The sequence below is a fragment of the Natator depressus genome, chromosome 6 (assembly GCF_965152275.1).
Source record: "Natator depressus isolate rNatDep1 chromosome 6, rNatDep2.hap1, whole genome shotgun sequence".
Taxonomy (NCBI): Eukaryota; Metazoa; Chordata; order Testudines; family Cheloniidae; genus Natator; species Natator depressus.
In genome coordinates, this window is record NC_134239.1 from 118,334,015 (window position 1) to 118,360,986 (window position 26,972).

At 43.5% G+C, this 26,972-nt stretch overlaps 1 protein-coding gene across 1 annotated transcript in view; it reads right to left on the reverse strand.

Annotated features, from left to right (window-relative positions):
* Positions 1-2,700: 2,700 nt before the first annotated feature.
* The window catches only part of MNAT1 (MNAT1 component of CDK activating kinase), a 181,173-nt gene continuing 156,901 nt past the window's right edge, over positions 2,701-26,972 (reverse strand). The window contains exon 8 of the mRNA XM_074957194.1: positions 2,701-3,168. Within this exon, the coding sequence (XP_074813295.1) occupies positions 3,048-3,168 (121 nt within the window). The 3' untranslated portion in view covers positions 2,701-3,047. The remainder of the gene's footprint in view (positions 3,169-26,972) is intronic.

Here is a 26,972-nt window from a genome sequence, read left to right on the forward strand (position 1 = left end):
CATGGAAGTCGGGGTGGGGTGGGGAGGGATTGTGAGCACCTTACTCCTGTCCATTTTTTAAAAAACAGGATCAGTAACTAGACAGGATCATTTCTTTTATTGCCGAGAATATTAAACTTTATTTTCTCATGTTGTGTGTTAGTTCTGTCATACGTATGTTGTCCTTGGGGGTGGGGAAATGGCCAGGGAGGGTGTGATAGCACAAAGATTGTGAACGTTTCCAGGTGTAGCTTTATTTTGGGCATTTGCAGTTTATGGCAACACTTTTATCGTAAATGTTTTAGATGGGACAACATGGCCAATTCTGTTTTTGTAGAACTTTTCTAAGGAGAATTGTACGTACGTTAGGGAAGGCCATCTGTATTTGTGCAAGCAGAACTGGGCTCTTTCACATGCAGACCGGTTTGGTGCTTATGTGTACTGGATTTGCGTGACTGGAGAGTGCATGAACACATGAACAGCTTGTGTGTCAGCAAGACAGCTTTTTGAAATTTTGACCTAAGGTACAAGTAAACACACGTGCCTGTGCCACTGTAATGATAAATGGCATTACCGCCAAATTGATTTCGCTAGGTGTTAGAGAACTCTGTACTTACTAAAGCTTGAAAGATTCTGCTACCTACTAAGTGGCCATTAGTACCAAACACAAGTAATTGAGTTTTGCTTCAGTGCAAGGTTGTGGCTAGGGAACTGAACTGGGATTCATAAATCCCAAGGTCCGAAGGGACTATTGACCTCCTGTGTAACAGGCCATAGAACACCTCCAAAATAATTCCTTTTGAAGCTAGAGCATATTTAAAAAAAAAAAATCAATTTCTCAATCAAGATTTAAAAATTGCCAGTGATGGAGAATCTATCACAACCCTTGGTGAATTATTCCAGTGGTTAATTATTCTCTGTTAAAGGTATGCCTTAGTTCCAGTTTGGATTTGTCTAGCTTCAAATTCCAGCCACTTAAGCCCCAGAGACTTAAGTTCACTTGCTAGGTCATCTTGGGCAAGTCATTTAATCCCACTTATTTACACTGTATACTTTAAGTGACCCAGTACGCTTTAGGATCTTTAGCACTTATTTGAGTATTGCTCTTATCTTTCCAGTTCATGTTTAAGTTGTCGCCTCATTTTGTTCACAATAAATATTTGCATATAAATGAAGTACTTGAATTTCAGCACATCCAAGGCTAGATTTTCTGAATACTGAGTACAAAACTGCACCTCCAATTACTGCTACTGCACCCATATTTGGAAACTGGACATAAAAATAGCCAGTTAAGTATCTAATCATTTGCACGTTCTTAGCATGACTGCATTCACATTTACAACCAGACGGCTAAAGCGTTACAACTCAACAAGTGGAAGGAATTACTTGGGAAACCAAAGCAAGAGCTTCTCTGTCATCCTGTGTGAATTCAAACAAGTACACATTCACCTTGTACACAGTGCAGCCAATCTATAACACAGTGCAAAAGTATGGAACTTGCCCAGCTGCCTGATTTCTACCACCACTGCAGAAGCTCCTGTTTAATGTTAACTGTTGCTTCATGCTTATACACTACCTGGAGCAAGGCTATCACTTTCCTGCGATACCAACCCCCCTGTTCTCTGCCTCTCGAAAAAGCTGACCAGCTGGTTTTTAACAGCTTTTTAAGATAAAGCTGAAAACTTTACTTCATCTCTCCCTCTACTAGAAGCTCTGGTTCTATTCCCCAGTCAAAACTGCTTTCACCTGCTACGCTCCGCTTCAAACACCGGTCCATGTCACTTCTCCCCAACCAGGCTAGCAGCCTCAAACTACCCAAGACCTGGCTAACCTTTGCTGCTAGTTAAGCTTGCTGTCTAGCTTCTGCCATCTGTTGGCAGAGGCTAATATTCCTCACTCTGTGCCTTTGTTCTCATCTCCAGTCTCCATTTTAATCTGTTACTTTAAACTCTATAATGCATACAGACAACCGAGGCTTTGAAGGGCATTAGCCTTTCCTACTCTTTCCCCCTCACACACACACACACAATATTTGTGCCCAAACTTTCCTCTCGTGGCCCCCCTCCCTTTTACCTGTAATGAAAGGTGCTGTGCCCTTCCTCACCCCCCATGGGCCAGGGCAGAGCAGACCTGGGTGGCATTCTTTCCCTGTCCCCTGTGGGGGCTGGCTCAGGCCATGCCATGCTCCCCGGGGACCACTGTTCTAAACTGTCACAGAAAACTTGCTCTGTTTAATAAAGGAGCTGCATTGCCTTGGAAGGGGGGGTGGGGGGGAAATGACACACACAAAATGATGAAGCAAAGGTTTGTTGCATTCTTTTCTATATCATTTGGCCTCCTTTAGCCTTCTCCGGTTAGAACCACTTGAGCTAGTAATGATGCTCCACTTAAGCTTATTCTCCAGGAACACAGGTGAAGGATTCTTAGCCAGGGACTTTACTGCCACTTTCTGGACAAAGGTAGCATGAGGAGTGACATCAAGTATGTCTAATATAGGAGCGATGTCAGCATAGCTCCACGTTTTCTTGTCTCCCCCCACAGGCATTAGGAAACAAACCCACTCGTCTAGGCTGGAGAAAATAGTTTTATGGGGGAAAAAAAAAACATAGGTTTGAATATTGACTCAATGTTATAATCAAAATGGCATTTAAATGCTTGTGCAAATAAAACCCTGCAATAAGAGTAAAACCACAAAATTTAATAAAAAGTCTGGTTTTATTTTAAAAAATTTACAAGTCTCTTTTTTAAACCTCAAACATCCATAGCTGAATTATTCACATCTTCCATTAGATGTGGCTTATTGCTTCAGCCCCTCTCAGCAAAGTACCACATGACTAAAGAGTTCCCCTTCTGCAAAAATGTATCCACCACTTTACAAAGCTCTTGTGCAGACTTAAAAAAAAAAAAACCTTTAGTAAAGCCAGCTGTGCTTAAGTATTTTATATATATATGAAAAAGGTGACAGCAGGTTAACGATAGTGCAGATGGCAGCAGTTTCACTGGAGGTTTGCTTGACTTGCTCCTTGCTCCGCTCCAGAATCCACTGCTCACAGGCCGGTGTATGCAGGCTAGCTGGGATGCCAGAAAAGCCCACTGAAAGCATCCTGTAGGGCACGGTGACAAGCAAGGGAGGAAGTGTAGCCCCCAGCAAGATCCTGTGGAGAGGTAGCTCGGACATGGTTTAGATATCTGAAACAAAGAGAAACATGGTTTTAGGCCAAAACCAAATATCACATATACTGTGGGAACCCCAAGTAGTTTTTAAGTTCCCACCACTGAAAACTTTTCCAGTGATGGTAAAAATATCACTCAGAATCTAACTAAGACCATTAGAAACTACAGCAATCAAATATACTTAGCTTCTTCTCAATAAGCGAAGTATCCTGAATGATTTCTAACATACTTAAAGCACAGATTATTAAAGAGTCAGACCACATATAAATATATTTTGTATAGTCTCATAAAAACTAGATTTCTAAAAGTTTTATGATTAAATAATACAACATAATGGCTTGTAAAGTTCAGAAAACAAGGGTTCCAAGACCTCGGGCACATTTCAGAGGCCACGCACCTGGAAGAACCTGCCCATGCGCGTATAACAGTGGTTCCCAACCCTTTGTGTGCCGTGACACACCTTGATGTACCTTCCATTATTTTGAGGCACACCACATGGTCTCCAAATGAACTCATGAATATTCATGACCTAATCCCAAAAAGGCTCCCAAATGTATTGGGTAGGAGGATTTTGGCCCCTGCAGCAGAATTTCTTACCCCCCACATCTGCCCATCCCAAGCCCAGCAATGAATTCTATCCCCCAACCTCCAAATCAATCCTGTTCCCCAGTCTCCAAATCAGTTCTGTCCCTACCCTCCAGACCAGCCCACCCCCCCCAACTCTGCCCCCCACCCGCACCGGCTGTACCCCCCCACACACCCATCCCCCACACCTCACTTCTGCTTCTCCTGGGGTTCTTCTCCCCTCCCAACCCTGGGGGGCTGTAGCAGAGTCCCTGCTCCCCTTCCAGGCTGGGGAGGGGTGGCTCCAGTAGGCTCTTTCCCCTCCCCCTCCCCCAGCTGGTGGCTGCAGGAGGGGGGAAGAAGTGGGAGACTGAGTTCTGATTGGTTGCTCTGCCCCTGGAGCAGACAGGGTAGTGAGGCAGACAGCCAATCAGAAGGCAGCTTTCCCCCCATTCCTTTCTTCTTCCCTTCTCCCACTCCACAGGACTCTGAGCAGGGGGTTGGACTAGATGACCTCCTGAGGTCCCTCCAAACCCTGATATTCTATGACTCAAATTTGCTATCTTAACCTTACTTTGGGGAGTGGAATGTGACGCATGCATAATATTCGCACGGGGCCTGGTCCTGGAGAGCAAAAGTACAAACTGCAATCCACCTATGACACTAATTAAAGTTCAAAGGAAGGATTTTTGTTCTAGTGTAGTTTTTCAAAAAAATTAGCAGCACACCTGTTCAGGCCTGATGGCACACCAGTTGGGAAACACAGGCGTATAATACAGGCCAGTATGTGTGAAAATGCATCCCTAGGTGTGCTCACAAATTTCAGGTTTTCTGGGTGCAGTGAGTATCTATGCATTTTTTCCCCCAGTTGCTTTTGTCACCGCTCTTGAAAATCTAGCTATCTGTGGTGAGTAAATTCAAGCACTTAGTCAAGAACGTGAAAGATATCAGACTCTATAGAAGTCTATGGAACCACCTGCGTCTAACGGCCCCTAGTAACTCACAGGACAAGCCCGGAGGGACAATGGCAATACAAGCTTCCCTACATTGCTCTGAAGGGGTCTTTGAGGAGTTCTATGTCCAGTTAATGCTAGACTGCCAGTAGACTGCTGGTGGGTTTGGTGACACCAATACTCTGCATTCTGCTCCCAGAATGTCTATCTGGAGCAACTCCACTGAATCCATGAAGTTACACTGGTGCAAGGCGATTGCAAAACCAGACCCATTAGTGAAGGAATCCTTACAGCACCCCTGTGAATTAAGTATATTCCCCATTTTACAGATAGGGAAATTGCATCAGACACAGGTGTCCTCAGAATCCCTATTAGCAAGTGGACAGAAACCAGCAACTCATTTCACCAGGGCTGGAAATATCCAGACCAAATTTGAACCAGTGACCTGAAGCTGGAAGAGGCTACGCTCATTGTATGTCCTTGAGCTCTCGGGCTCCCAAAAAAAGGGCTGGAGAGAGCAAACACTCAGGTTATTTTGCCCACTTAGAACTACCAGTAAAGTGGCAGTGTTGTATGAAGAATGGGGCTAAATGGGGCTTGAATGTTTCATTTAGTGCCATAAACTCATAATCCCTGCCCTGGCATAACAAAGATGTAGGGCCAGATCCTCACCTGGTGTAAATTACTTTGGTGCAGCTATACCCATTTATACCAGCTGAGGATCTGGTCCACAGAACCCAATTAAGCACATCAAATCCCCAGGGTTACAGCTTATCACCACCAGGAGAGTGGCTGCCTCAACCTTTAAAAGCCAGATACAGTACCATACATGAGAATTGGTTTTCCACAGTTGTAATGAAAGCCATTAAGATTAAACTAGCTGTTTTGATTCATCACATCTTGGTACAAGTTGCACCCGGGAAGGCTGAGTCATTCCACCTCTGGCTTGGCAATTCAAGCATAAACTTGCAATGCGCACACTGCCTTTTTATATGTTATCCTGAGAAACCCAGAACAGCTGCACTTCTGGCAGGAAAATACAGGACCACCAGTAAAATATCCAAAAGAGTTGCATCTTTTAATTTATGACTGCACTGTTTCCATAAAGAGTACATAAAACAGGTCAGCCTTTTTAGGTAAAATGTAATAAAACGGTCATACCCATTGATGCCATAAATGTGTAAAGAATGTTATTAAATAATGATTAATTACAGTTTGAAAACTGTATTTCTCACACCTAATAACTATAATGGACCCACGTGAGCGATATTTCTAACGGAGTTATTGTTAGTAAGATGCTAAGTTAACAGAGTGAGTTTGTCTTTTATTGCCAAATCCAGGTATGTGCCAGTGCTTTATATTGACGAGTACAGGACGGCTTCATGGCGCTGAAGACAAGCTCTCAACAACATGGACATTACATAGTACAAAGAAACTCCCCTTCAACATCAATGGTAACCTACAAATGGCGGGGGGGGGGGGGGAAGGGGCTGGAAGTTTGTGCCATTTTTAGCTTCTTTATGACGTATGAAAGAAAGCCTAAGAGAGTTCCTGGTTTTGTTTGGTAAAGGACAGATTTTTTTTTTTTGCTTGCCCTTTAAAACATTAGGAACAAAGTCTTATGTTCCCTGATTTTACTGGAGGATATCTGACAGCTTTTCTCCTGAGTTAAAAACACCCCTATCACCCGTAATACCAGTGAGTTTTACATAGTCTTAATAAAAATCATCTCATCTCAATCAATCAAGTTTTACTTGCAGCATGTTTTTCTCTTGGCAGAAGCTTAATAGTTCTCCAGTCTTCCATAGAGTCTTCCAAGAAAAAGACCTGAATTTTTACAGTAAAAAAACCCAAGCAAGGCGGGGTAATACCCCCAAACGCGCCTTTTATTGAAAAGCTTTTCAGACCTTCCTCAGACATGGGGGAGGGGAGGGAAGAGTGGGAGGACAGTCCAATTTTTCCCCTTTCCAGATCACCTTTAAATGGGAGTGTCAGTCTTATAAAGAAGTCTGATTCTACAGAAATTATGGCCTTCACAATCAACTAGTATGTGATCTCTGAAGCAGCACAAAAATCATTACTGCTGAAAAGGTTTTAAACCTAATTTTACCATGGCAACTTGCATTAATTCTTGTTTTTCCAATAAAACAAACAGGATACATTGTTGGCTTTCAACTGAGGCATTTATTTTCTTGTTAGGTAATGTTAACTTAATGTTCTTAACCCCTTTAATTACTGTGGTACACCAGAGCATTTTAAAAAGGCTCTGCCACACTGAAACCACACAATGAGAAATAAGTGTTTTGCCTACTTTTTCACATTAATCCACATCTGTGTTATTTTAATTCCTTCATGACCATTACCCAAGTTCATCTCTGAACGGGATTCCTGGGGTTTCTGGCAGAGGTCAGTATCTTTTCATGTACACCTTTACAACAGCACCAGGAAGAAGAGCTTGCCAAGTCTATTTTCAAAAGTCAAGCTCAGTTGGGTTTTGGAACCTGTAGGTAATTGCTCCGACTAGTTAGCAAATTCCAGCACACTCTGTCTGTTTTTCATAGGTTTATTTTAAGTATCTGTAAATCTTATATGCAGAAACCAGGAAAAAGAGGTTTGCTTATTCTGGTGCACTGTTTTTCATGTATCTTGTTTTTACTGAGAGCAGACTAAACTCTAAGGTTAAGAAAAACATGCACTATTATTTTTGAATAAGGTTAAAGAGCCATGTGTTCTCTAAACCATGACTTTATACTCTTCGCATTTGCCATGTTGCCAGTGCTCTGCTTCATACTCTGCCCAAACAAGTCCCCTTTCCATAGCTGCTGCTATTGATCTTCCCCCGTTAGCGCATCAGTTAAAAACACACTGTATTTTGTTCTTTGTGAGTCTTGAGGAATTTCGTTCTTGACCTATGATTTCTCATCACAATGTGAAATAATCCTTCTGTTTTCAAGGAAAAGGATGTACTTTACAATTATCCTAGAATCTTCAAGGCCAAGCTGGTCATTTCAGGGAGTGAGCTTCCCCTTATATTTTCCTCCTCCCTTCAAAGGCCTTGTGGCCACTCCTCTAGCAGGAATGGCTGGACACCACTCAAGCAGTGGTCAGCAGTATTCAACCTGTCAACAGAGCACGCCCATTTCTGAAAAGCTAGGGGACCCCAGACTTTACTTTCCAAGATGGCAGCACTTTATTTTGACTTCGGCTTTCCTATAAAAGCTTCTCTGGTAGTTCTTTTGCATGGTCACCTTTTATAATTGCATTAATTGCAGTAAGAGGAACATAATCAAATAGTTTAGGCTTAAAATTGGGCCTGCTTAAAAGCAATTCCAGTGTAGAGTTACAAGTTTGTCCAGATGTTTCTTTTTAAAATCAATCAGTTTTAGGTAGAACAATGTTATCAGAGATCCTGTCCACTTTCCAGTTTCTAGCAAAGTAAGGGCCCAAACATTTCCTTACTCCACCTATTCCCTTGCCCACTGATGACATCTCCCCCCCCCCGCGCCAAAAAACACCCCACCTCTTAGCTGCTGGACCATCTTTCCTCTGCACTTTAAAACTCTAAGGGAACTGGGTCCTCAGTGCCAAATGCCCTCTTCAACCATTGTATTAAAAATGGTTACTAACCTTTCTGTAACTGTTGTTCTTCGAGATGTGCTGTTCAGGTCCATTCCATGTTAGGTATGTACGTGCCGCGTATACAGTCACTGGAGATTTTCCCCTCAATGGTATCTATTGGGCAGGCTCTGGAGTCCTCTGGTGCCATGCACTCATGTGCCAGTAAAAGGGGTCCAGCCAGCTCTGCATCCTCACGATTCCTTCTTGCCGGCTAACTCCAACAGAGGGGCAGAAAGGTGTGTCATGGAATGGACATAAGCAACACACCTCGAAGAACAGTTACAGAAAGGTTAGTAACTGTTTTTTCTGCTTCGAGTGCTTACTCATGTCCATTCCATGTTAGTCTACTCCCAAGCGGTACCTTAGGAAGTGGGCTTAGAGTTCATGGACATGCGGATTGCAACACTGCTCTACCAAACCCAGCATCACCTCTAGCCTGCTGGGTGATGGTGTAGTGGGATGAAAAAGTATGCACTGACGACCAGATTGCCAATCTGCAAATATCCTGGTTTGGGACCTGGGCCAGAAATCGACCTACCATCCACTGGAGGGTAGAAGGCCGAGATGGCCGGTAGGTGTACCTTAAAATCAACGAAATAGCTAGGCCCTGCTGTCTCAGATGAAGCAGATATTCCAGCAGACAACTACATTGAGAAACGCTTCCACTGGCAAGGTAAGTCACTCCAGTAGATAGTTTCCTATTACGTAGCAAGACTTGGCGGACTCAGCTGGGTTTAACCATGGTCAGGTGGAGGGCCTTGAGGTTCAGGTGAAGCAATTGGCTGTGATCTTGCAAGATCAGGTCTGGGAGGAGAGGGAGTGGCATCGGCATAGCTACTGACAGGTCCACTAACGTATAAAACCAGTGCTGGCATGCATGCTGGAGCTATAAGGATAACCCTCGCTCTGTTCTGCTTGACTTTGAGTAGGACTTTGTGCATGAGAGGAATGGGGAGGGAAACACATAGAACAGGTGCGTTGTCCAAAGAAGCAGGATGGCATCTGTGAGCAAGCCCAGGCTGCGCCCGTGTAGAGAACAAAACTGCTGACACTTCCCTTGTAGACCATTTCACAACCAAGCAAAACAGGGAGTCCACCACCACTGGAAGATGGTCCTGGCTACATTGGTGTGAAGGGACCACTTGTGGTGAAAGGAGAAAGATCTGTTGAGGTAACCTGCCAGATTGTTCTGGGCTCCCGGTAGGTGAGAAGTTTCAAGGTGGATTGAGTGCTTCACACAGAATTTCCACAAGTGAATAGCCTCTTGACACGGAGGGTGGGGTGGAGAAGAGAGCATATCCCTCCTTGCCTGTTGATGTAAAACATGGCAGCTGCGTTATCCGTAAGAACTTGAACAACCTTGCCTACAATCTGGGGTAAAAACACCTGGTGTGCTAAGCAGACGGGCTGTCATGATGTGGCAGACCTTGACCTGTGATAGCAGGGATGAGACTGTCTGGAAGCAGGCCTCTAGGAGGAAGGCTCTGGCCCAGGTGGAATCGAGCATGGCACCAATAAACTCTATCCTATGAATGGGGATGAGGGCTGACTTCTGCTCATTTATCAGCAGGCCCAGTGTTTGGAAGGTAGCTTGGAGCAGGTAAATGCTGGCTGTCACCTGGGTCTTGGACCCGCCCTTGGTCAGCTAGTCATTGAGGTAAGGATAGACTTGCACCCCTCGCCTTCTGGAGAAGGCCACCACTATTGCCATGCATTTTGTGACTACTCACAAGGGGCTGCTGACAGGCCAAAGGGGAGGACAGTGAACTGATAGTGGGTCTGGTTCATGGTTTGCTGAGAAACCTTCTGTGGCCCCGAAATATGGAGATGTGAAAATACAGTCTTTTAAGTTGAGGGCAGTGTACCAGTCCCCTGGATCCAGGCAGCGAATAATGGAGGCCAGGGAGACCATGTGGAATTTCAGTTTCTTGAGGTAATTGTTGAGGAAATGGAGGTCTAGTATGGGTCTGGGACCCCCTTTGGCCTTCAGGATTAAGAAATAATTGGAGTAAAACCCTTTCCCTCTCAAGATCTGAGGTACCTCCTCCACAGCCCCTACCTGGAGGAAGGCTTGTACCTCCTGGGCCAAAAGCTACTCATGAGAAGGGTCCCTGAAGAGGGACAGGAAAGGGGGCTGGGAGGAGGGATGGAAATAAACTGGAGAGTAACTTTCCTCCACTGTACTCAGTACCCAGCTGTCTGATGTAATGAAGGACCACACTGGGCTGAAGTGGGAGAGATGGTCTGAAAACAAAAATGGGGCAGGATCTGGTACAAGAACTGGTATAACACCCTCGAGCACCCTATCAAAAATTCTACTTGGAGCCTCCCAAGAATCTGAGAGTGCCTGGTAGCAAGGCTGAAGTGAATGGGAGTGGTTGTCTGCATTTAACCAGTTTAGCTTCTTAAACAGGTCCTGACAAGACAGTGGAGCTGAGAAGCGGACCAGTTGTTGACGTCCGAAGTGTGTCCTCAAACGCACCAGGGCATATAGACCCAGGGACTTGAGGGTGTCTCTAGAATCCTTTAGGCCATGAAGCTTGTTTGTTCATTCTTCTCTGAACAAACTGATGTGGCCTCCGAAGTGCCTTCAAATGGAAGGTCCCGAATGGACTGTTGGACCTCTGTTGTGTCTCTGTGTCCTTTGCTTTGGAGATCGCTCCTTGTTGTCCGTCTGTCCCTCTCAGCCGCTAAGACCACCAGGAATCCTGAAGGGGAATAAGAGTACAAGTATTCACAGCCTTAGGTGGGAACAAAGTACTTATTTTCAGTCCTTTTGGCAGTGGGAGGCAGGGAGGACAGAGAGTTTGCCAGAGGTCTTTAACCAGTCCCATAATGGCCTCATTGAGTGGGAGGGCCACCTTTGACGGGCCCTTGGTGGTCAAGATATCAACCAGGCTGTGAGAGGATTCTTTGACTACCCCCATTTCCAGCCCAAGGTTTGAGATCACCCTTTTCAACAGCTCTTGAACAGCTGCGAAGTCGTCATGAGGGGGAATATGCACACCCCAGACACTGCATCATCCAGGGAGGAGGAAGAAGAGGCCTGCAATAGCAGGGGGTTCATCTCCTGCTCCTTCTGCACCAACCGGGTCCTGCAGGTTGGTACCGGGCTTGGTATCGGAGTGTGGGTCGGGTGCCGGTCATAGGGATGGGGGTGCTCTTCTTCCTGAAACTACAGAATATCGGCATCTGGAAGAGGGCCTTTGCATCAGCAGAAAACCCCACAGTTCCAAAATGGCCATTGCATCTGCATAGACCAGTGCCCACACGTACTTGCAGTGCTCCTGCACCAGATCCACCAACTAGTAGGGCTGCCTGGGAGGAGAACTGGCAATGGTTCCTCAAGTGGGAATATGACTCCACTTTGAGTCCGATGACAAACCTTCCACCTGGGACCATGGAGAGGCAGTATCCATCGGTGCCAACGAACGATGCTGAGGAGGGAAGACCTGCATTGAGACAAGCAAGGATGGTTTCCCTTTAGATGGTACCAAATGGGAGCCCGGGGCCACATGCTCCCTTCTGCTCCCCGTTACCGATGCTACTGACTCTTATACCACTGGCGACATCAGTACTGATAGCACCAGCAGGTTCCTAGCTGCAAAGAACGCCTCCAGGGTAGATGCTATCATGATCCCGCTTGTGCTGCTTTGCCCTTTTAGTGCTGAGGGATGGTCTGGGACAGGACTCAGCGGCGTCTGTACATGAGGCGGAGTCACCGGTGTTGCCCTTGGAGCAGGGGCAGAGGAGTGGCCAGACTCATGTCGCACTCCACTGCATGCCCCGTGCTTCGTTCTCTTCAGAATCGGGGAAACATCCACTCTCAGCCAGCTGCTTATGTTTTTTCTTTGGCACTGGTGAAGGACAACGGTGCTGAGAGACTCTCCCAGCGAGAGGAGCACTTTGTACCAACACTGAGGTACTGAGTGCCAAGTCTGACTGGCTTGGCGCTGATGAGGGATAGAGCACCACCTGTATCAGGAGGGACTTCAATCTGGCCTCCCGGTTCTTCCTCTTACAGGGTTTGAAACCCAGGGACCAGATCTGGTGGTAGTTCCTAATAGGAGTCGCTCTCAGGCACTTCAGACAACTGGAGTGTGGGTCACTCACAGGCATAGGCTTGTTGTAGGAGGCACTGGGCTTGAAACCCAGGGACCGAAGCGTGCCCCGGCACCAGGAGCAGATGAAACTCCGCTAACAGGGTGAGAATCACCAACTAATTTACAACACACTAAACTGAGAAAAATTAACTACAGGGTACTTAGAAACATAGGAAAAGGACTGAACAAAGACCATTGAGCAGGAGTTTGCCAAAGCAAGAAGAGCTGTTCCAGCGACTGTCGCGGGCGGTACGAAGGACTTGAGAGGCTGCGGAGCCAGCTGGGCCCCTTATACTGGCACATCAGCACACAGCACCAGAGGAGGCTAGAGCCAGTCTGATGGATACCACAGAGGAAGAAATCTCTGGGGACTGTGCATGCAGCGCACACACCCCTAATGTGGAATGGACATGAGCAGGCACTCAAAGAAGAATACTAGGTTTTTGTTAATACTTTAAAAAAAATTAGGCCTAAACTACTGACAGTCCCTTTGAAGTAATGGGAAGAGATGATGCGAATACATTTAATTCACACTAGTTTACTAGTGAGGTACACTCGCAAAATTAAGTTGTCTGAAAGTAATGTTTGAACTCTCATTAGCAGTAATATTTAACAAATCCTTGAAGTAAAATTGGATGAATAGAAGATATTTAAATGCAAAGACTGTTTAGAAGCTGGTGCTAATCGATAGATTCTCTTATTCAGACATTTATCTGCATTAGGACAGGGCCTGGAGTCCAGGATTGAATTGGGCACTATAGAAACCTGTAACAAAAGGTGATACAGCCCATACAGAGGGCTCCTTGGAGCCAGCCCATATTCAAGTTAGTTAACATCCAAGGAGTGACTGTAGTAGTTTATAGCTTTGAGTTATTGTAATTCAGCAACATTACGAAATAGCCTGAGTCAGCGCTGAGATAAGAAAATACATAACGGTGCTGTGGATTATCTCATGGATCCTTCTCCAAACCCATCCCAGATTAAGAAACTCCCATTTGGGGTGTGCTGTGGATGGATCATCTGTGGCACACATACAGCTACATTTTTGGCATATAGATGTTCTTTATTTTTAAATCTGCTAGCCAGATGTTTTATGGGAAATGAGGGGAAGATAAGAATAATTCACAAGTTGTTTGACAAGAAGAGATAAAGTAAATCACAATTCACCCTGTGATTCAATTTACTGCCCGTCTGACCCCAGCATCTAAAATGTAGTGGAACGGGGCGGACAATCCATCTGGGAAATCTTCCAGATTCAACGTTTAAATAAGAATACAAAAATGATAACTCAAAAACTGGCTGCACAAAGCAAGTGGAATCCTTCAGTTTTGAACAATGTCCCTAGTTACAGTGCTTGCGGGACAGTCTAGTTAGTGACCAAACCGAAGACAGGAAAAAACAGCACCTGCCATAGCTACTGGCAAGTTTTCAATACCTTCCCTGGTGCACTTAACTCTTTAACTATCATCAAAATGGCATAACACCAATTCAAAGACAGACTGGGAATAAGGGCTATTTCGAGAAATTCACTCTCTGTGACACAAAGTCAGCTACTGCCATTGTTATTTTATGAGCATACACCTCCTGAATCTTTCCACAATATGCTGGTTTCATTAGGCGCACAAGGCCTCTACAATAAGTTTCAAACATATTTGTTCGTGGAGCCTTTCAGAGACACGTCCTTTTCAAAGGTACCCCTTTGGTACCACTTCTGGTTTTGAACATAAAAACCAAGCAGTTATTTCACTGAGAGCTTCTTCAAGTTAAGTATATTGCTGCACAAAGCTCAAGCTCAAACCCAGTGGCTTCCCAGGTTGTTAGTGTAACTAGGTGGAGGAGATTTATACCAATCTAGAAATAAGATGTATAAAGAATTAGGCTGTATCCAGTCTTCTGTTTGCCCACTGGGGCATGCCTAGCTTTTGTTTTTCCATATATCTCCTGAGCTGACAGAACTCACGTTCCAACAAGCAGTAACTTTTTGCTTGAGTTGATGGTATGGAAAGCTTCTCTATCTCCATGCAGTTGAGGCAGGATTTGTTTATAAAATACATCCAATTCTAAAAAGTCTCGAAGTGCATTATTATGTTTTATTATAGTAGCACCCTGAAGCCCAGCCAGGATCAGGCCCATTTTTGCTAGTTGCTATTCAAACATATATTGAGAGTCCTTTCACCAAAGAACATACAGCCTATGTTAAGAGAAAATACAACAATTGTGTAACAAACACATGGGAAGAGCGTGTGTGGAGGCAGAGAGGAGGCACAGTGACAGGAATACTTGGTTACATATGGGCCTGTTCCAAAGCCCTTTGAAATCAGTCAGAGTCTTTCCATTGACTTTAAAAATGGGCTTTCAATTAGGCTCTTAGGATACAATTTGTTGGGCAGGGTTTGTTTGTTTGGTTTTTCTTGTTCTTCAAGCTATAACTAAATGAGCTATTAATCATGCCAATAATCCTGCTGGTGACCTGCCTACTCAATTGCAATTATAACTCAACATTTTAAACAACAGCAACAAGAGACTCACAAACACAACACACTTGCACCCTCTTTCCCAATCCCCAACACACATTTAAATGCCTGCGAAGAGCCTTGTACCAGGCCTGTCAGCAAGGACCAACAGGAGAAGTGAATTCCAACATTTTATTGGAAACACCAAGCCATCCTGGGAGACCGCTAGCTCAACAGCTTCATCTCATCTCAGTTGCTATGGTGGTACGTGGAGGGAGAAGCAACCTCTCAACATAGCCAAGACATAACCCCTAATGGTCTTCATAGACCAAAGTTAACTTTGAATTGCACCTAAAGGGAACAGGAAGCCAATGAAATGGATAAAACTGGAGCAACCCGCTCTTTGCTGCAAACCCTAGCAAACAGGCCGGCAGCTGCATGGTGAATGGCACTGGGTGCATTAGCTGAAAGTTTCAAGTGGGCTTGTAGTGGCATAGATAATCATGGCGAGACGTCCAGGTCTGAGAGAACCAGCTGTAGACGAGAAAAGTTTGCTTTTGATCAATAGCGCCACCGGGGCCGTCCTTAGGAGGTGCAGGGCCTGGGGCAAATCAGCCTGAATTGGGCCCCCCTTAACATTTTTCATACAGGTGAAATCTGGTCACAGAGAATTTCAAGGGCAGCTGCTGGCCGCAAGTTAAATATTGATAGCACTCAGCTGTATAATTATAATGTTATATTATATTGTAGTTCTTTTTTATAATTATAATGAAGTTCATATAATTTAAAAAAAACCTTCACCAATCACGATCAGTGTCGCGCCGCTTACATTCTGAAATCCACCTTCCTGGACTTCCTTGCAGCAAACTCACTTCCCAGGTGCATATGGTCTCACTACCCTCCGTGGATTTTTAAAAAAAATGTAATTATGCATTCGCAACACTGAGAACCCATGTCTCTATATGTGCCCTGGTGCTGGGGGACCCCAGGACTATCCAGCATGGAGGAGGGGCTCTAAGATCTGTTTTCTCTGGGGGTGGGGCGGGAGACAGAAAAGCAGATGGATGGAGGATCCCAGTCCTGATGGGTGGTGGAGACAGCAGAGGTGTGGGACCCCAGGTCCTGGTACTGCGGAGAGGGGGACCCCAAGGCTGGAGAGCTGAAAGCCAAGGAGGATCCTGAGGCAGGGGGCATGATAAGGGCTGGCCCTGGTCAGGAGATGGCATTGGAGGACCCCACCCAGTGCTGGGGAAGGGGAGAATGGGCAGTGGAAGAGGGAGGTGTGGGGCACTGGGGGGACACCAGTGCTGGGTGACGGGCGAGGGATGATGGAGACTACTGGCTGGCACTCACCTGTGCTACGGGTGAGGGGCCCCCTGTGCTGGTGGAGGGTCCCACCAGAAAAGGGAAGGGTCAGGGTCAGCCTGCCCTGGCACGAGTGGTTAAGGGGTGCCAGGACCCCGTGGCGGCAGGCGACGCCGTGGGCCAGCAGAGCGGGCTGGGGCTGGGGCTGGGTCGCTTGCTGCTGCTGCCGCAGAGACTGAGCCTGAAGCCGAGCCCAGGGGGCTGCAGGCACGAAAAAGAAATAAACGCCTGGGCCAGTGAATGCGGGGCGCGGGTGTGACCCCTGCTGCCAGCACCAGGCCCCCCACTAGCCTCTCAGGCCGCCCTGCCTCCCCCCTACATCCCTCTGCAGTGAAGGGCCCAGGGCAGTTTCCCCGGTCTGCCCTATGGTCGGGACAGCTCTGAGCGCCACTTAGTGAAGTAGCAGCAGGGCAGGGATCCAAGAGCAACCTGTAATGCAGTGTGCGACAGTAAACAAAGGAAGCAATCGATCTCAACCCTGCATCTCAGTTTTTCTTCTAGAAACCATAATCTCAAGAAGATGACATCGCTATTTCAAACAACAGGCTCCAACCTTGAAAACCCAAGGATGTCTTTGAACCACATCCTCAAGGGGCCTATGCCAGCTGGACACAGCCGGCTGCAGTCACACCCCTCCCCCAGCCATACCACAATGCATACCTCCTCCCAGGGGGCCAGCAGAGTGGAGCCACGGAATTAACTCCGGATTTCCACTGGTGCAAGTGAGGGCAGAATCAGGCCTGTAAGCTGTACTCACGACGTACAGCACACGGTCACGGTACCATCAACTAGGCACTAAACTGTGATTAAGAAGGTTCTACTCTTCTGGGCCCCAATCCTGCCAACACTTAACTGCTGAGGGCAGTACTTACATTATGAGCCAGACCCATCGGCTGCATCTCATGGTAATAAGTTCTGTGCTCTATTTTTGCAGGATTGCACTCTGGTTGATTAAAGTAAATCCACATATACCTACACAGTGTCAAGGAACACTATATGTCCAGTCCCATAGACACAGTAGCATGCTGATAAATTCAAAAATAAAAGTCTATGGGCCAAATCCTGAGGTCCCCAGTCCTTTCTTACCTCAGGACTTCCAGGACCAAGGAAACATTAAAGCCCTGATTATGCAATGAACTCAGCAGAACCTTGTGCTCCTGTGAAGCCCTGTTGACTTTAATGGGGATCCAGATAAATCTCACGGCAGGACTGGGGTCTAAGGAAAGACTTCTAAATTGGAGTGACCCACACCACTTCATTTATTTTAAAGTTTTAAACAGAAAACAGACTGTTCCACCAACAATAATTTCTCCCAATGGGAAAACCAAAAAAATTACACATCCAAAGCATGAATCCTTAAAGGAAAACTAGAACCTCTATTAATTCTTCTCCGACTCCTCTGTCTGTCTTTTCTAACAAGCAATTGTTTTCAAATGCCTACCAGGGAATCTTGGGCAGGCACACGATTGAGCTGTGTTTAGTAAGGCAAAGATCTTTAAAAACAAAACTCAAATGCCACACTGTGGTTCAATTAAAGTGAAGCAGCACAGAGGTCAGCTACTGGACATCAGCAGAGGGAAGACAAAACTGTAGTGCAAACCAAAAGAAAAGGACAAGTAACCTTAGCCTTGGAGCAGCTGTTCTTTGATAAAGCTAGTTTTAATTCCAAAGGTGGGAAACCAGTTTAATGATATGGAGTTATTCCTCCCTCTCTTCTTCCTTTCCTTTTCTCTCTTTGATCAAGGGCAAACATTTCAGAGTGCAGCAGTCTGAAAAAGTGCATGCCTTGCTGTAATAGCAAATGCTGACAAGTTCAGTGGAGCAAGTTCTCGGAGTTCCTTGTTTCAGTTATGAATGAAACAGCGTTGGTCCTTGGAAAAGAGACGGTTAAGGGGAGAGATGACTGAGGTCTATAAAATCATGACTGGTGTAGAGAAAGTAGATAAGAAAGTGTTGTTTACTACTTCTCATAACACAAGAACTAGGGGTCACCAAATGAAATTAATAGACAGGTTTAAAACAAATACAAGGAAATATTTCTTCACACAATGCACAGTCAACCCGAGGAACTCCTTGCCTGAGGATGTTGTGAAGGCCAAGACCATAACAGGATTCAAAAAAGAACTAGATAAATTCATGGAGGATAGGTCCATCAATGGCTATTAGCCAGGATGGGCAGGAATGGTGTCCCTAGCCTCTGTTTACCAGAAGCTGGGAATGAGCGACAGGGGATGGATCACTTGATGACTACCTGTTCTGTTCATTCCCTCTGGGGCACCTGGCACTGGCCACTGTCGAAAGTGATAGGACAGGATACTGGGCTAGATGGACCTTTGGTCTGACCCAGTAGGGCCATTCTTATGTTCTTACCATCACTACAGCTACTGTAGTGGCTTTTTAAAGTGTCCATTAGAATGTTTCACAAAAATCAATGCAATTTTGAAGTATTTCCAAAATAACTGGTCTTCTAATTTAATCACAGAACATATGTTTAAACCAAAAAGTCATACCTATTCCTTATACTAGGAGGTTGTGGCCAAGTGTGTCCATGGCTTTTGGGGGTACAATTCTGAACACAACACACAAAAATTCCTAAATCATGAGAAATAAGGTCAATGCAGACTTTATGTCAAGGTCTCGATGCATGTGAACACAGGAATAAAGATCTTCACAGAGTAATACATATTAAGTAGAGCTAATTGGAAAATGTTATTTCTTCTCCTCTCGTAAACCCCCACTTTTTTTTCACTTTTTGAATAGAAATTTTTCAGAGGTTTGGTTTTCTGATTTAAAAAAAAATGGAAAAATTTTCAAGGAAAGTGGATGCTTTCTGTGACAAAAATTTCGTTAACGTTTTCCACTGAAAAAAAGTTAATGGAAAATTTTCAACCAGCCCCAGGTCCTGATTCTACCCTCCCTGCATTTTTAAATCAGTAACTCCACTGACTTCAGTGGAATACATTCTGATTGGCACAGGTCTGAGATCAGCACCAGGGTATTTTTTTTTTTTTTATTTAGCATACATGTAAACTGTAGCCTTTGGAGCAGCACAAACTCAAAAAATTGTTGATTGCACATAATATGAGGAAAGGAAGGAGAGAAGCCTCATGGTTCCACCGAAACTAACAATTCATAATACTCTGAAAGCTATAGATCGTTTAAAGCATCGTGCTAACTGAAAAGAACAATGAAAAAAGTAAAGATCTGTAAGAAAGCTAACTTTCCCCCTTTTGTTTTTGCCATAAACTAGAAAAATCACTCCATGGGTCACATCCTTAGCTGATGTAAATTGGCGTAGCCTCATTGACTCCAAAGGAATTACATCAGATTACACCAGCTGCTATCTTTTGTTTTATACTTGGATTGTAAGCTCTCTGGGGCAGGGACTGTTCTGTGTTTGCGCAGTGCATTACACAAGGGGGTCCTGGACTTGAGTAGAGCTCTTCATCACTATGGTAATACAAATTATAAATACTTAACAATAATAAAGAGATCTCATTTTAAAAAGAAAACTTCTTCCAATAACGAATCATGCAAGCTAGAATATTCTACCTGACTGTAACTCATACATGTAAGCAGAGAATACTTTTGAAATTCATACTCCAGGCCTCACATGAGCATGAAATTTGCCATGTGTGTCTGCACATTAACATGGAAAATAATTAAATGCTACATTTAAGGAGGATATATTAAAATTTGACTGGACAGCACTACACAAAAAGGCTAGAACTCAATTTTTAAACAAAAAATGGGAATGCAAGCATGAGTAAGAACCCACTTCCAGAATTCACGGTAAGATTTAAATTATTTTTGCTAATGCAAAAAATCCTGAAAGCACTTGTAAAAGCTTTGTAAAAAAAAAAATCAAGCAATGACAGAGTTAATATACATGTTCTTTAGGAAAATGAGCATATCTATAAGTGTGCATTGTAATTGCAACAAGTCAAACTTTAAAAAAAAATAGGCCTGATCCTTAGCTGGTATAAATTGGCACAACTCCATTGATTTCCATGTAGCTATGCTGAAAATCTGGCTCAGTGGTTATCTGAAAGTTCTCCTTGTTTTATAAAGTGACCGTACATTTTAAAATAAAAATGGGAAATGGAAAACAGAACCTATAATCAAGTCTTGAATGTTGGAAGACTATATGCTTCCCGATTTATTCATGTTTATTCACATGCTCATACTTTATAATGGAGGGATATCTTAAGTGAATTGTATGCTGGCTTCTCCTACTATTCTTTAAATGTTTGAGACACAAGATCGGTGAGGTAATATCTTTTATCGGACCAACTTCTGTTGGTGAAAGACACAAGCTTTCAAGCTACACAGAGCTCTTCTTCAGTCTTCTTTAAATGCTAGGGATACTTTTTCTTTTCTTTAATAAGTCAGTTTAAAATGGACTTAAATATGCTCAGCTAAGAACCAGCCTAAGTTATATTGTACAAATTTTTTATCTTGTTTCTAGAGCAGACCCTGGTATCTTAGATTGCTATTGTGATATCACATTTTATATTCCACATGCTGACTGTCTAATATGTAGCAATGAGACTACTTGGAGGAAGATTTTTTTAAACACGATAATAAAGCATGAAGGGTGTTTGTTTGTTGTTTGAAAGCCATCCCTAATGCAAACTGGAATTAATTTCCCCAGACATTTAGCTGGTAAAATAGGTTAATGTTTATTTCTAGAAGGAAGCCTTCCTTTAGTGCAAGTTAATTTTGTCTGTCGTGCCTGTGGAAATGGAGGTTTTACAGGCATTCTCTGATGATCAGGGCACCTGGCCCACCATTTGTCATTTTCCTGAGGTCAACAGCCAGCTGCCTGTCCTCTCAACACCCTGCTTCACCAAAACAGTGATCACATTCTGCCTCACTCAGATTTCTAGGTCTGAACCTCCAGATATAGCAAATCAATCATCCATCGCAGAAACTCCAGAAACAACTGCAAGTAAAACATTTTAACATCCTTGAGCAGCTTTACTGCCTAGCAAGGACACTGCAGTAATAGCTGGAATCCAGCAAAACACTCACTCTGCATGACTAGTATAGATTACACTTTAGAGGACTGCAAAACTGTAGCTACATTTAGTCTATGACTAAATCAGGCTTCACTTGTAATTGACCCTGAAAAAGAATGTCATTGAATGTGAGGGCTACTTCTCAGCTATAATTCCACAGATTCATAGATTTTTAAAGCCAGGGGCCATTAGATCATCATTTTAAATAACTGAGGAGTAGTATGCTCTTTCAGACAGAATTATGGAGACTTTTTGGCATAGATTTACCTTGTTTTTAAATTTTAGTTATTCTTAGTATAAAGACAACACCCCTCCCTACAATGAGACTACATAATTTCAGTTCCCTATTATACACTATGTTTAGGACAACAAAGAACTACTAGAAGAATTTGGGCATAGTCAAATAATTATTCAAACTTTATTTCATAACTATAAACTATGGCCAATCATCAATTTACATTAGGTAAAGGAAATGTCTACTAAACAAAGATATGTATTAAACTGATTCTGTACAAAGGGTCAAATTCCATTTTGTGTTATTGTCCATGGACTGGGACTGCAAAATTAGGGCCATATTTGCCCCTCAGTTCATAAGGGGATCTTCCACTGGGAACAATGGGAAGTATGCACACATACTGAGAATAGAATATGGCCCTAGTTAACATTACCTTTGCATTCAGCATCACTCAGTGAGGAAAATGGTCAAGCTGGGCACTTACTGAGTCATCATTCTTTCTACCTATTATTTGGCAATTTGTGCATGCAATTTGGCCATTTGCTTTCACAAATACAGTAACAGGATGCAGCAATTCAGTTCAAAATTGTGTACCTACATCAAAGTTATGGAACTTAATATATCATTAAGCTTAAGTTCACACATCTGAGACCTGGGGCTTCTGTCTAAGGGTCTATATACACACAGCAACTGGGAGGTATGTAGCACATGTAGGCATACCTACACGAGAACTAGCTTTAGTAGTGAAGCTGCAGTGACATGAGTGGTGACAGGCGGTGACACAGGCTAGCCACCTGAGTACAAACCCACCCAGAACCCTGAGTACGTACTAGCCACAGCTTCACTGCTACTGTTGTTTGAGCAAGCTAGATCAATGCCCACCCATGCTGCAGTCACATCTCCTGATTGCTGTGTAGACATACCCTAAGGCACTTCTACATCAGGTTGTGTTTGGAAAGTTATCTTCACAACCACAAAGACTAGAAACTTATTTTAAAGTAATCTTGCATACTGCAGAATCTGAACTTGACATGCTGGCCAGATAAATACAAGCAGGCCAGAAACAGTGTATGCCCTACCATTTTAAATCATAACTGTACAAAACATTAGAAAATGTAGTGTAGGGAACAATCTCCCACTGGCAAGCAGATGGGACAGAAGTGCTAAGAAGTCTTTATCACCCTGAATTTCAATGAACTATACAACTGATTTTTTGGTAGAGTGGCTTAAGTTCCATAATACTGATAGAGGTATTAAAATAACTGACAGAAAATCATAAGTGGATTTGGATTTTTGGGGTGTTGATAAATGTAATGATTTTTTCCAGCAACTCTGATTTTCTCAGATTTGCATCTATATGTTTCCCCCATGTTCCTATTTACTTCCAGTTTGTCTGAAGTATCATTTACATTATAACTAAATTTCACTGATAGTCTCATTTTATTTCCCTTTGGCATTTATTGAGAAGAGAACACACGTCACTGCTACTTTCATTGTTCAGCCATTAGACCAGTTCCTAGACCCCTTACATCATGCAAGTAATTCTGACTCGCGTCACCACCTCCCAGTAAATGGCACTATTCACATGTGTGAGGATTACTTTCATGGACTCAAATTTTGCAGGGTAAGACCCCTAAACTGCAAGTCCAACCTTAAACACAACCTAATCCTCACTCACTCTTTATGGAATATTTTCTTGGAGTTGAACTCTGGGAGTGTGCTTCACCTCCCTAGACAAAGGGATACAACACATCTTCTTTCAAGCAAATTCTCTTTGTATTCATCAGTTATTCTTTTAGGATAACAATTCCCCACTGTTCCTCACTCTGCCCTTTTTTGACTTCCTTACACCCCACTGTGCATCATAAATCCTCCACTGCACAGCCAGAAGCCCATATTGATGAACTGTGTCTTTGAGTTACGTGAAAGACTCCATCGAGCCAGCTTACATGTAAATTACACAGATCTCAGCCTCACGAAGGTCGTTATGAGTGCTCTGTCTATAAGTCAGGAATACCCAAGGAAAGAGGGTGGCGTGAAACACATGGGGACTTTTCTTTTTATAGCAACTTTTGCTTGGATGTGCAGCTTTGTGGCAAATGACTAAGAGCGCAGTCATTACTTTGCCACAAGCCCAGAGTCGTCGTGCTGTCCCTCAAGCAGCCCAGGAGGGAAATATTGACTCAGAGCATGAGGGGTTGAGAAAAGGTTCTGCCCACCTGTGCAAGCGTGTGAGTGAGGGATGGGGTTCACAGCAGCTCCACAGAGCTTGCTTCCCTTCCTCTGATGAATGTTGCCAGGGCAAAACCTTACCTAGCTCCCCTGCCCTATCATGCTGGTCAAGCCACAATTTGGCACTAAAGAAGTGGGACAGAAAGATATAAACCCAAGAAAAAGTAAATGTGTAAAAATGTCAGTGCTACATAGATTTCATTATTCAGGGTTCATTAATAAGAACCCTGAATGGCTACATCAAGGCTACAGACTGCTCTGGTTGGCATACTTTTCAAGATTTATTTTTCCTTGGAGACCTGTTTTACCATTGATATGGCATCATGAAATGACCTCACATGGTTTTTAGCTCTACGAGGGGGAAAGAGATGAGGTCAGAAATAAACGGGAAGAAAAGAGGAAAGAAAACCACACTCAGAAGAGAGGACAAAACAGGGGACAAAAGAAGGGAAAATGTATCCTACCAGGATACATGTATCTATCCTACTTTCTGTCAATCACAGAACAGGCTTCCAAAAAAGCCACTAGTGGACTCACATCACTTAGTGAAGGGAAAAAACAAGACTCTTATTTTTCAAATCTTGACCCCTATATCTTTGTGTTATCAGGGGGATATTGCACCATTGTCACACATTTTGGGCATCAATTCACATTGTGTGACATTTTCAGCTTAATATTACCCCCAAAAGAGAACAAAATGCACAATGAATTTCTGGAGCCAGTTATTCCAAGCTTTTTATTTCAATCAAGCAAATGGGTTGTAAACCTGCTCATTCTGAATGAACAATTGCAAGCTGGGAATAACCTTTTTAAAGCTGTTACTATAGGTCTTTTTTAGACAGTACTGGTGGAAAAGCACAAGTGTCCAGAGCAAAATGATGGCTGTTTGAATGACTATTTAAAGAAGATGAGGGAGACTAGGTCAAAATGAGGTGAGAAAAAACAGCCAGCATGGGATGGCAGCTGACTAATGCTCTAATGTATTAGACCCTCTGCTTCTTAATTCTCTGGTGCTGCTGATCGGGTCAGCATTTCACTCTGGTGTTGAGGATCAAGTTTACAGCTCCCAGCCGCACTGGCATTTGCTTCTGGGAAATGCTGGGGAAGGGGGTGGGGAGGGAAGAGCTAGGAGTGGAGGGTTATCCCATGAAACTACTATTGGGATAAGAATTAAAAGCATCTGCTAAAGTCATGTGAGCTTTGTTGGCTGAGCTCACCAGAATGACAACCTGCAGAGGATCAGTTTTGACCCACCACAAGTCTGTGTCACACAGCAGTCAAGGAGACTTCATACAGAGGGCTAGGAGAAAAGTCAATCTGCTATCTTAGAAAAGCTTTTCTAATTAAGTGAGGGGGGAAAAAACCCCAAGCCCTCAAAACCAGTCTCCTCCTATCTGTCAGCATATGGTAGGAGCTATTACTGTTTGGCGTAAACATAAAATAACGTTAAGCCTGTTTTCCAATTTTAACATAGTTTGAGGTTGCTGTTGTGAAATCTGTACATAATTTGTTCGGTTTTATTGTCCCCAGTCTATTGTTCCATGATGGAATTTCCAGACAAAAATAATAAAAAGGAAATTTTTTGCTTTGTTCTTTTATTATAAAAGACAATGAATTAGACTATTAAAGGAAATAGGCTTATATTTTAAAAGTTTTTTTGATGAATTAAATCCTTCTCACTGGTAGTATTTAGGCTCTAATACAGTTTCCTGAAACAGCAGGAGCACAGACTTCCAGACTCACATGTGCTGATTTAAGGGTTATTCATTACTTTCATCTGGAAGAGAAAAGTGCTAACAAAGTCGTTACACAGAAGCAACATGCAAGGTCTATTGAAATTCTCCATGGTTTATATGAGGAACATAATTTAAGCCAACTTGCAAGCTGTATCCTTAATAAATGTAAGAAAAGTAGTAATTATTTACTGGTGCAGAAACTGCCCCTTCTAACATGCATGGGCAGCAAGCACCTAAGCATATTAGGGGCACTATGAGGATATGATTAATAAATAATGATGATTAATTTAATTGCTGAAACCCTGTAGAAGAATTCACAAATTAACACTAGGTGGCAGAAGGCTCTGCCATACTGGAGACACCTGCAAGCAGATATACAGACATACTACTAAGTCTTCCAACAGACTTTAGAAAGCCAGAGAAATATTGAAAAGGCAGATCAGTTATAAAAATATTTTGTCTGTTCCAGTCTGTATAATTGTGATTTTCACACCTCCAGAACAGACCTTTTCAATACTCAAAGATTAATGCTATACCTAGATTTATGTACACCTTTTAATCTCTGTCTCACCTGAATTCAAGTTGATACAGACCAGGTATTTATATGGTCAAAGTGAAACTGTGCATGTGACTAACTAAGCTTTTACTTAAACACAAGAATAAGTGGTCCAATGAAATAACACAGCCCATTGGATCTGATAAATACTCTGCCAAAGCAAGCACACCCAGTTCCACCTGAGGGATTTGTTCTTCTATTATAAATGAAATGAGGTTTAGGGCTTACTTCTGGTCATGAAAAATGCTGATGGTGAACCTTACCCAACCTGTCTAAAAGGAACGGTCGAGAATATCTCCTGAGAATGGCAGCAGGTAGTTTACGGACATGCAGTGGCAGATATTGGAGCTTTTGCTATCCATGGCTACATACAATTTTCCATGGTAAAACCTCTTTATTCCATTTACCATTCTCCATCTTTACCCACCCCTCTTCCTCAAACCGTACACCTCAATACCCACATTTCATCTCTTCTCACCCGACTCTTTTCGGTTACAGCCACCATCTTTTTACCTTTTCTCTCTTTTCTCCTTATCCCTTTTTATAGCGCGGTTGCTGAAAGCCATTGAACAAAACTGTAACCCCTGTATATGATGGAAACCACTTCAAACCAGGAGGTGCTACCGCATCCCTAGCACCTGTGGTTGCAACTCCTATGCTATTTCTGTTTGATACATTTCCCATTTTTAATCATCTTTAACTAGCAGAAGCTGAACTTAAGAGACAAATGAGTTTGACCTCCAGAGAAGGGGGAGAGAGAGGTATCAACAACTCTAATCTGACAGCACTACCATAGGTCAGCTCATGAAGCTGCTTTAATGGTGGGTCCTACCAACCTGGTTAAAAAGAGGAACAGAGGAGAACGCGGAGAGGTGAGGGGAGGAAATAGCTGTGAGAACAAAAGGTTGAGGAACAGACCATGGTTATATGCCAGAAAATAAGGGATTGGAGATGGGGAAGGGGAAGTACATGCCATTTCCTTA